The following is a 12,099-nucleotide window of genomic DNA, read 5'->3' on the forward strand; positions in this document are numbered from 1 at the left end:
GATTGGCTGCATGCATGGCATTATGGGTGATCCCACCATCCCAGAGTTCTTTGCTCCATGTCCTCACACGTGCAGCAGCCATTTTAGGAAAAATGTGATCCGTTACCAATTCGTTAGGCAGATTTTCAATTTTAATCCATTTTATTCCGTTAACAAAGCAAGGGTTAACAGCAAAACAAAACTCAATATTTATTACCCTGATTCTGTAGTTTACAGAAACACCCCATATGTGGTCATAAACTGCTGTATGAGAACACAGCAGGGCACAGAAGGGAAGGGACGCCATATGGATTTTGGAAGGCAGATTCCACTGGTATAATTTTAACTTGCTATGTCACATTGGAAGACCCCCTGATGCACCCCTAGAGTAGAAACTCAAAAAAAAGACCCCATTTTGGAAACTACGGGATAAGGTGGCAGTTTTGTTGGTAATATTTTAGGGTACATATGATTTTTGGTTGGCCTATATTACACTTTTTGTGAAGGCATTGTGCTGCCTTCCCTGCCATCGGGTCCCCGTCACAGCAGCGCGGGGACCTGATGGCCACCCCGCACTCGGCAGGATCCCGCACGTGCCGTCGCATACAGCAGGGGTCCGGCTATCAGTGACTGCCGGACCCCTGATGCTGATCGGGTGGGCGCAGCTCCTGAACCCGCCTGATCAGTCCACCATACATGTACGATGTTGGTCCTTAAGTCACGTCCACCAGCGTCGTACATGTACGGTGCAGGTCCTTAACTTTTTCCTCATTTCTGTAAGATTCCAAGAAAATTGGCAGGTTTTTAAAAGAAGAACATTCTCATCCTCAATCTGATCTGTTTGGTTCTTATTCCATAAACCAGAGGGTTCAGCAGTGGAGGCACAAGGAGATAGAAATTTGCCAGAAGGATATGAGTATGATGAGGGACATGTATCCCAAATCTGTGGACCATGGATGAGCAGAGTATTGGAGTATAAAAACACAGAATGGCACAGACATGAGAAACACAGGTTCCGAAGGCCTTCAGACGAGCCTCAGCAGTCAGCCTAAGCAGAGCACGAAGGATTATCACATAAGAAGTTACAATAAGCACTGAGTCCATCACCAACACCATGAATCCAACAGCCATGCCAACATGGTCATTGAAGGAGCCATCAGCACAGGCCAGCCTCACCACTGCCATATGTTCACAATACGAGTGCAGGATAACATTGCTGGTGTATAGATGGAACCTTCTCAGCAAGAGAGGCAAGGGAAGCATGAAAAATACCCCCCGCAGTATGGCTAATGCCCCACTTCCAATAATAACACTGGTGGTCATCTTGAATGAATATCTAAGAGGGTTGCATATAGCTACATAGCGGTCATACGCCATAGCCAGAAAGATTCCAGATTCGATGGTGGAGAAAGCATGCACACAGAACATCTGGAAAAGACATGAAAGGAAGTTAATCTTATTATAGTGGAACCAGAAGACGCTAAGAAGCTTGGGCATAGTTGTATTAGCTAAAATAAGGTCTATGAAAGCGAGAAGAATGAAATATATGTACATGGGCTGGTGAAGGCTCGTCTCCATGACAATGATCAATACAACCATATAGTTCCCAATCATGGCTGAGAGAAATATCAAGAAAAACGGGATGGAGATCAAAACGTGTAAATGCTCCAGGCCTGGGATCCCAACCAAGATGAAGAAAGATGGCTGGAAGCAGGAATTATTGGGGGTTGCCATAGTAGCTTCAAAAAGGTTAGAAGATACTAACTTTGTATTCAATACTGTGAATTATTAGAATTTTTCTTCCGTTAAACCCTAGAATGCAAAAAATAAATGTAAACTATAAATAACACATTGATAACACAGAGTGTAATAGCCATAATAGCCCAGAATGCATTTCCATTTAGCAAATGGTGCTTCAATAATGTGTGCCGTGAACCTTCAGGGAAAAGAAGTGACTCGTGGTAGAGGGCTGAAGGATGAACAGTAGCACAGGCCTGGTAGTCAAGAGACCCACAATATACAGAGAAATCATTGGTGCCCCATTTCAAAAAGTTGTTTTTTTCATGCAGACTTGAGTTTCCTTAAACTATTTGAAGGATTTGTGTGGTTTGTGTTGTGCAAATACATTTTCTTCTAAATACAAAAATAGATGATGAGTTAGACTGAGTACTTTACCAATCTGTGCTGGTCGAAGCTGTACAATCCGGCTTCAAAGGCTTTGAGATAAGTTGTGTGTAGCAGATTTAATGATCCCTATGTTCTGTGATCTGTCAGGACCTACGAGGCGTTGAATCTGCTACACACAACTTATCGCAAAGCCTTTGAAGCCGAATTGTACAGCTTCCACCAGCACAGATTGGTAAAGTACTCAGTCTAACTCAACATCTATTTTTGTGTAACAAGTACCAATATTCTAATCCAGCTGTAACATAGTGACTGTATTTGGTCCTATCGATGGAAGAAACTCATGCAGCAGGCACCTATATATCGGAACATTCATTTTATTAACCCCCTTTTTTTAGCGCTATTCAGGAGGACATTATATTAAGTGTGAAGGATATACCTAAATTAACAAGGACCCCTTCGAATCTGGACTGAACTGACGGAGCAGTCTCGTTATACATCTATACTGAGGGACAGTAAGCAGTGAAATATCTATGCTATTATTTGCAATGCATATATTCTAAGTGTTTAAAGTGTTTACGCTGCGTTACATTGGAGGTCATATTTATCGCTTAGATTTTATATATTATGTAATTTTTATTTTTTTTATCCAGAATAAATAATTTTATAATTGTGTATCTTCAGCAATCCATATAGTGTCAGATATTGAGTGCCCCCCACCCTTTATATAATATTACAGAACAGAACTTGTAAACTCTGGTGACTTCTACGGAGAGAACAGTGCGCGCCCCCCCCCAGCAACCACATCCTCCCATGCAACCCTCACTCTTCTGGTTAAGTCAAGATCAGTCTCTCAGACTTGGCCCGGCAGCCTCCGTCGATTTCCTACAGTGTCTCTGTACATAATGTCATTTTGCAATACTGTTGAGGGACCCAAACAATAAAATCTTTTAATCCTCCTCCTGAGTGGGCCCCTTCTAAGTTCAGGCCCCAAAGCAGCCCCTTCTCCTGCTTCCCCTATAGCTATGCCCCTAGGAGAGAATATGGATTGGCTGGTACTTCACAATAATTCCAGGAGATAAGAAAAGTTCTTCCACGGCCCTCACCAGTCTGTAATAAGATCCCTTTTATTTCATTACATCACAACATACGGTATGATCGGGCAGAATAATCAGGTACTGTACCTAAGGTCCTTGTGTGTCCTTTTTAAAGGTCAGAGAAAGCGTTTTGTGGCGGCCGTTGGCTATGGACCTGATTATTTTGCTCGACAATACCATAGCACTGTTTTATTGGAACCCAATAGAAGAGTACTGTATTCGCTTCTTTTCTTTTGAGATAAATTAATTTCCTCTACATATTATTAAATAGGAAGCATTACTACACCTCCACTCACCGATCAGCAGCTTGCCATCATTCTCAGAGATTTACATATTGGTGTACTGAGATCCTTCTAGTAGCATCATTAATCTGGCACTAGGAGCTATAGATAAGGTCTGTAGGCTTTATATGAGTTGTGGGAGTTTTAGATGAGATCTGGGAGTGTTAGATGAGGTGTGGGAGTTTTAGATGAGATCTGGGAGTGTTAGATGCGGTGTGGGAGTTATAGTTGAGGTATGGGAGCTTTAGATGTGGTTTGAGAGCTACATATGAGGTTTGGGAGCTGTAGATGAGGTCTTCTGATTCTCTGTTGTACAGAGTACACTCAACACCCATTACTATCCCATTGGTCACAAGAGAAGTCTTTTTCGATAGCAATTGGAACAGAATAATAATAGTCTAACTAACAGCACAATGTCAGTTGGATTGTTGCTCCTACCACTTTGTGGCTCCAATAGTTCGTGCCCACTGTTATCTCCCTGCTTCTTTCAGATACTTGTGACCACCGGAGTGTTTGTGGGTCTGTCTGATCCACACTGGAACTTTTCTGGCTTCTAGCTTTCATCCTGAAGTCTCTGAGCCCATGGGGCATATGTCCTCTCTGCTAGAGTGCATCCTAATTGGTTCCCAGCCTATGATGGCCTTTCATGGGTTATCTGGGGTACCTTCTCCTATGAGAGGGTGCCTGAGCAGTAAGATTCCTAGCATGCATGGTCCCTGCAAACGTGTATAGTGTCCTTCTGTGCTCAACCTGTGCCTGGATTGAACGAACACTGCCTGCCCTGACCTTGGCTTTCCACGGGCTACAATTCTGTCTGTCTGCTTTGATGGTACACACTGGTGTCTGTTGACCAGCCCGAGTCATTGTAGGGAGATAACTCCAAGAGATACCCGTCTAGTGGTTCACCTGTGGCGATGACCATGTTCCTATCTAGGAGTGATCGAATTAAAAAGAGATGGGCACTTACAAACACCCTTAGTAGTGGCCCTAAGTAAATTCCATTCAGTGACATAGTCGGTCCATATCCACAACATTACACTAAAATTCACGAAGCATACCGTAAGCCAAACTGCAGGAGAGTGAAGACAATATACAGGAAAGAGGTCCAGAGCACACTAGATCAAAAGGGGAAACCAATGATGCAAAGTTGTCTCTCTACTGGAGGTCTCATTTAATAACCCTCCTCTTTATCTTGACACTTTCAAAGCTGTTGAAGTAGGAGAAATAACTTGATTCCATATTTCGGGCTGACACCTGGGCCTCTACAACCATAGGCCAAACAATGACTGTATACTATGACCCTGGGTCTTTTGCACGCAGATGCAGTTTAAACCTGCCCCAGTAACCCCTTCCTCTGCCTCCCGCCAGACTTACAATGGGGTCATGGTTGGTACAGACGAGGAGACAAATGGTGAGAGCGCAGCAATGCTGCTCCCTCGGGTGCTAATGTTGAAGGACCTGCCAGGTAAGGTCATATGATCTGATGTGTGAAGGTCCTCATCCTAAAGAACAGAGCTTCCAATCTCTGGAGAGAAGGGAAGGTTGAGCCTCTGTGTAAGTGTCTGGTGTCTAGTCTGGGGCCTATATTTGTTTTAAGGGAGTCTTTATTTGTATTTAGGGTTTCTATATTTTGTAGTGCATTTGAGACCATGATTATTTAGATGTGCTGGATACCACTGTATGGAATAACGTATCCTATTACATTCATCTGTGCCTTTTTTGCAGTATACTGATGAAGGGAGGGGGTCCAGCCATCCAATCCTTCTACTGGGGCCTTCCAGTATGTTCTGGATGTCAGGACTACTTCCTGCATTGGAAGACACTAGAGGTGGAGGCGATCCTTGGGCAAACCCATAATTAGTCAACCCATCTGTGAACCAGAAAACAACACCAGATTGAAGGGGATGGAAGGAGGATGCGAGGGCCAGGTAAATAATCATGGAAGGGATGATTGCTAGCAGTAAAGGTGGCAATGATGTAACCCATGGTGTAATCCATGCTATCACTCCTTGCCCCGTGACACACATTTAAGTGATGGGAGCTAGGCAGTGACTGCACAGGAGCTGGTTGGAACGTAAGACTGGACTCCATGAAAGCTTGCCAAATGTCTTAGCTCACACTTTTTCTTACAGAAGCACTTCTGACTGTGATTCTGTAGTGCAGAACCGCACTGTCTTTGAGCAGCGAGATTGCCGAAATGTACCTAGAACTTTTCAAACCAGTTCACTCGTCATCAGCTCTCAATGGCTGATGTTGGTTCTGATTCTGAATGTTCTACTGGTGATCCGATATGTGATTCTTCTTATAATCCATTTTAGGGTTCAATCTATAATAATATTTGCTACAATGAGGTTCACAATGTTCAGTAACACCTTACAACTTGTAGCATAGGGGTTCAATCCTACCAGTTTACCTCTCCATACAAGGAATATGGACCCACTGCACCAACTAACTGGTTTCACTTTGGTATAGTTCTAAGGGCAATATCCCGGCTGGTTGTCTGGTTTTCACCTTCTAACCAATATGTAGGGATCTGATCTTCGCTGCAGGAGAACAACCAGGCTGCTACCTCTTGGAATAATCCCGGTGTATCTGGCATCTGGCCTGCAAGACACAGGAGGGTCATGCAATAACAGGCAAAAGTCAGGGCTGGTGTCATCTGTGCGAACCTGAAAAACAAGTCTGAGGTCAGGGTAGGCTTCATATGTCAGTATGGTAAATAGGATAAGGTCTGACTGGCAGCGGAGGTTCAGAGTCCTATAAACAGGCAGAGGTTGGTACAAGGGCAGATATCAGGCTAGTCTCACACTAGCGGCAAGGCTGTCTCGGCAGGTGAACAGCCTGTCGGATCTGTGCTGCCGCTAGTGCACGCGTGCCCCCCAACTACCGCTTGGGCCCCTTTGACTATAATGGGGGCGGGCCGGAGTTCCGGCAGCAGCACGGCAAATATGCTGAGAGGCGGCCAGAATAAAACTTATTTTTTGCTTTATGTTGCCGTATTCTGAGAGCCAGAACATATTTATTTTTCCATTGACTAAGGCTACTTTCACACTTGCGGCAGGACGGATCCGACAGGCTGTTCACCATGTCGGATCCGTCCTGCGGCTATTTCGCCGTGCTGCCGGACCGCCGGTCCGTCCCCATTGACTATAATGGGGACGGGGGCGGAGCTCCGGCGCAGCATGGCAGTGCACGGCGAAAGGCCGCCGGACTAAAATTACTGCATGTCAGGCTTTTTAGTCCGGTGGCTTTCGCCGTGCACTGCCATGCTGCGCCGGAGCTCCGCCCCACGTCCCCATTATAGTTAATGGGGACGGACCGGCGGTCCGGCAGCACGGCGAAATAGCCGCAGGACGGATCCGACATGGTGAACAGCCTGTCGGATCCGTCCTGCCGCAAGTGTGAAAGTACCCTAAACCATGTAGGGACTGTTTTTTTTTTTTTTTCGGATGAGCTGTAAATTTTTTCCACCATCTTGAGGTTTATACGATTTTTTCGATTACATGTCGGGAAGGGGTTAAACAAGCCCTCTGTGCCATGGGCTCTCAGTCCTCTCTCTGCATCACAAGGACCTGAATACATTTGGTAAATGACGTCACATGTATAAAAGGTCTTTGTGCAGCCACACATATTATCCAGCAGTAATAATACCATTGGTCAATAGATGGCAGCGTGACCTCATCACACATTTACAGTACCGTGCAGTACCATCGGTAGTATCCATCACATCCTGCCCCCAGGTATATGTCCGCCACCCCCCAAGTGGCCATACACCATTGTGACATTTCCCACCATTAGATATATCCAGGGTCTGCGCACACAGGGCGTTTAACTCTTTAGTGCAGGATCTTCCCTTGTGCTGCCCCAGCTGGCGTCTCCCAGCAGACCCACACAAGCCGTAGTAACCCATAGTATTTCATATAAAACATGGCGGATCTAACAAGACTGCCAGTACATGGCACAGTACAGTACGGGAAGATATAATACAGTGCGTAAACAGCAAACACGTAAATGTATAGCACCAGTCACAGAACAGGTCCACTAGGTGGAGTGACCACCACTACAGGGTCAGCAATAACCCCGAGAAACAATGCTGTATACAAGAGACACATGTTTATATGTAGGAGGGGGGGGGGCACTTTGTTTTATCCCTTTTACAGCTCGGTAATATTCACAGGCCCCACGTGCTGATATATAACGTACATCCCCATACGCCGGGACCTAATAGAAGGAGAGTCGTTGATAATACAGAAAATATCACAGTAAATAACAGAATGGTGTTGGTAGCCCCAGGACTGCAACAACTCATACAATATCGCAAACACGGGTTTTGGGGTGATAAGTAAATGTCAGAGATAAAAATGATGAAATTGCTTTTTTCCCCTTCATATAACCCAGAATAAAAAATAATATAATCTGAACTGCGATCTACAGGTATAGCAACTACAGTATGTGGATGTGGGAATACAGTAAGAAGGTCTGAATGTGGCAAGGCAAAAACCAATTCTTCTGCAACCTCCATCTGTAGGCGAGGCTGGGAGTCGTGGTGGTGGCAACGAGGGTGGTTGTAGTTCCCCACAGTGGCTAATCCTTCTCTTTAGCACACGCCTTTTCTTCACACGGGGCACACCTTGGACTTTCTGGGGCTCCTGCCTAGTAGTGGCTGGGGGGCCCTTGATGTTAGGTGGGTGATGATGGAGTCAATGACCAGGTCCATTTGGTTAGAATAAATAAAGTCTCTCTCTTTACTGAGCAGATGATGGGAGTCACAGTATATGCCACCATCCGGCACAGCTCTCAGGTACTTCACAGAGTAGACTTTTCCAGGAGGTGACAATGATGGGAGTAGTCTTCACTCAGTCTCTCTACTCTTTTCAGATTAACCACAGACGTGTAATCACTCACTATATGTTCTGCGGGGCGCCGTCCTCAGATCCAGATGGTCAGTCCATCTCAGAAGTGTGGCTGGCGCCAGAAGCAATTGCCCCTTACCACGAGCAGTCAGGGCGGGTTCACATCAGCGTTAGGAATTCCGTTTTTGTTTTCCGTTATAACGGAAAATAACAGAATTGTAAGATGAAGTCAAAGGGGAAACCTTTCGAGGCATTCAATTTTGATCCGTCATAATTGAGGTCTATGGGCAAGAATAACGGATCCGTCCGGTTTCTGTTTTCCAGGATGGAAAAGAATGTCCTGTGGACTTCAAATACAATAAACATTTTAGAGCAGTGAACCCGAGCATTAACCCTTTAATAGTGACTCACAGCATTGACTGTTTTAGTAGTGATCAATTTGGTCAGAAGATTTGATCTGACTCAAATTGAAAGTGGAAAGTTCCCCGATAGCTCTGTAGTATTCAGTACGACCCTCTGGGTCCGCATAGTACTGCGTCCAACTCCTTTCATCTCAAGACACCATTAGTATTGTCATAGTGACAGCGGGAAACAGAGGGAACCAGTGGTAACAAACAGCCTGGTTAATAACACACTGGACTGTCCAATTTGTTGTCCTTTTTAAAAAAGAAAGTTGTCCAAAAATTATACCTTTTTTTTTTGAGCAGATTTCTTAGGGCTCTTTCACACGACCGTGTGAAGCCAGGGCCCGTGCTATGGACCGCAATGCACAGGCACCTTCCGTGGGGCAGGCGCATGGGGGTCGCAGACCCATTTACTGGAATGGGTCTGCGATCCTTCCGTTCCACAAAAAGATAGAGCATGTTGTATCTTTTTGCATCTTCGGATTTGCAGACCCATTGAAATGAATGGGTCTGTATCCGTGATGCGGAATGACAACAGAACGGTGCCTGTTGTAGGGATTTGCTCCGGTAGGCAGGGTAAGCGGACGCAATACAGAGGCAAGACCACGGTTGAAAAGCAAAAGTTCAGTGTTTATTCACACAAAAAGGCAGAAAAGAAAAACAATACTTTGCAGAGTCCTGGTGTTAATTCACAGAGCAAGAGTCCACAGAACAAAACATGTCACCGGGCGGTCCACAGCAGGCTTTAGGGCTCCCAGCAGACGGCTCTCAGCCTTGCAGTATGGCAGAACTCCTCAGCTCTCAAACACAGAGCTCCACTATCACCCGGAGGATCATTCCACACTCAGCTGAGCTGCTGGCTGGGTTTTTAAATCCCAGCCCAAAACCTGGCCTGGAACGTGGGGAACAGCCACTCACCCTGCTTTTTGGCTGCTCCCAATAAGAACCGGCCCGGATCGGCTTTTCAGCCACACTAAGTAAAAACAGTGTCAGCGAGCACTAGCTGCCGCTGACACTCAAAATTACTGGTTCCTATCTCACCGAGGCCAGGAACCTCGGTGACACGTACCTTCCATCAATGACGGACCCTTGCCTTCCTACATACCTCCCCCTTTGTTCAACCCTGAGGGGGTGAACACACGCCAGACAGTGTACTCAGGACAGGGCCTCCGCGTTTCCCTGTAACCGGCCTGCCCAGTGTTCTACTGTAAACGTAATGTTTTATAGAGACAAGAAACACCTGGTGACCCGAGCATTCCTCTCTTTGGCCTGGCTCATCCACTTGAGAGGAGAGTGGTCGGTCACCAGACAGAACCAGACAGATAATAGCGGAGAGACTCGAGTGCCCACTTGATGGCCAGGCACTCTCTCTCCTCTATACTGTACCGGGTCTCCGCTGGAGTGAGCTTACGGCTGAGGAAGACAACGGGATGCTCCTCCCCGTTGACTTCCTGAAACAGTACCGCACCGAGGCCTACTTCGGAGGCATCAGTCTGTGCCACAAATTCCCTCTTAAAGTCGCGCGTTACCAAAACCGGGGACCCACACAGGGCCGACTTCAAAGCGGAGAAATCCTCTTCCGCCTAGTCATTCCAGCAGACTATCACGGACTTCCAACTCTTTAAGAGCCCTGTCAACGAAGCCGCTAAAGTGGCAAAGTGGGCGACAAACCTCATATAATAGCCCACCATTCCCAGGAACGACTTGTCTAGAAGTGGCAGGTCGTGGCCAATTCCATATCGCCTCTATTTTGTTTACTTGGGGTTTGATGACTCCGTGCCCAATGATATACCCAAGGTATTTAGTCTCCACTAACCCTATCGCACATTTCTTTGGGCTAGCTGTTAGTCCGACCTTTCGAAGGGAGTCCACTATGGCCTGTACTTTGGACAGGTGACTTTCCCAGTCGGTACTGTGAATGACAATATCGTCCAGGTAAGCCGAGGTGTACCACCGATGTGGACGAAGTACAATATCCATTTGACGTTGAAAAGTGGCGGGGATGCCATGCAGGCCAAAGGGTAATACCTTATATTGGTACAGCCCCTCTGGTGTGATGAAGGCAGCTTTCTCTTTAGCTGCCTCCGTCAAGGGTACCTGCCAGTACCCTTTGGTGAGGTCCAAAACAGAAAAATACCTGGCTTGGCCTAACTTCTCAATTAGTTCCTCTACCCGAGGCATGGGATATGCATCGAATTTAGATATTTCGTTCAACTTCCTAAAATCATTACAAAATTGTAACGTCCTGTCTGGCTTAGGAATTAGGACTATAGGACTGGCCCACTCACTTTTAGATTCCTCAATAACGTCTAGTTGCAGCATGAGCTGCACTTCCTCCGAGATGGCTTTTCGCCGAGCCTCGGGCACCCGGTATGGCTTTAACCAGACTTTTGCCTGAGGCTTAGTGACAATGTCATGTTGGATTACGGAAGTGCGTCCAGGGAGGTCCGAGAACACATCCGTGTTCCGACTAACGAACTCCCTGGCCTCCTGAGTCTGTTTAGAGGAGAGGCTGTCAGCAATTTTTATTGTGGCAACCGCTGCCCTTGCATCAGACAGAGGAGCCGGAACCTCTTCCCCTAGAAACCCCAGTCGCGGGCTGTCTTCCGTACAGGTTTCCCTATCCTTCCAAGGTTTTAGTAAATTAACATGGTAAACCTGCTCCGGCTTTCGCCTCCCCGGCTGGTGTACCTTGTAATTTACCTCTCCAATTTTTCACGTACCTCGTAGAGCCCCTGCCACCTGGCTAGGAACTTACTGTCCACGGTCGGCACCAGAACCAAAACCCGATCACTCGGGTTAAAGATCCGGACCCGAGCCTGCCGATTATAGATCTGGGCTCGCTGAGCGGCCTCCATATGCTCCCTGACAAAAGGCAAAGCGGTCTCTATCGGCTGTTGCATCTTGGTAACATATTCAAGGACGCTTTTATGCGGAGAGGGTTGTTGTTCCCACGCCTCTTTGGCGACATCCAACAAGCCACGAGGATGTCTGCCATATAGCAATTCGAAGGACGAGAACCCAGTAGAGGCCTGGGGCACCTCTTGCACTGCGAACATGAGATAGGGCAGAACAAGGTCCCAATCCTTTCCATCTTTGGACACCACCCTTTTTAACATGGTTATTAGAGTTTTGTTAAACCTTTCAACCAGTCCGTCCGTTTGTGGATGGTACACGGACGTCCGTAACTGTTTAATACGCAGCAACTTACAGAGTTCCCTTATGACCTTGGACATAAAAGGGGTCCCCTGGTCAGTCAGGACCTCTTTAGGTAACCCCACTCGGGAGAACATCTCCATTAGCTCTTTAGCTATAAGTTTCGCCGATGGATGTCGCAGTGGCACTGCCTCCGGGTACCGAG

General features: G+C 46.5%; 1 protein-coding gene across 1 annotated transcript; it reads right to left on the reverse strand.

Moving 5' to 3' along the window:
• Window positions 1-783: 783 nt before the first annotated feature.
• On the reverse strand, window positions 784-1,713 carry LOC120994235 (olfactory receptor 52M1-like). The gene has a single exon (XM_040422682.1). It carries the CDS (start codon window positions 1,711-1,713, stop codon window positions 784-786), a length of 930 nt encoding a protein of 309 aa, XP_040278616.1.
• Between the last annotated feature and the right edge of the window lie 10,386 nt (window positions 1,714-12,099).

This window comes from Bufo bufo, chromosome 3, assembly GCF_905171765.1.
Source record: "Bufo bufo chromosome 3, aBufBuf1.1, whole genome shotgun sequence".
NCBI classification, from domain to species: Eukaryota; Metazoa; Chordata; class Amphibia; order Anura; family Bufonidae; genus Bufo; species Bufo bufo.

Coding starts and splice junctions, on each gene's coding strand:
- LOC120994235 (XM_040422682.1), bottom strand. CDS start 1,713: ATGGCAACCCCCAATAATTCCTGCTTCCAGCCATCTTTCTTCATCTTG.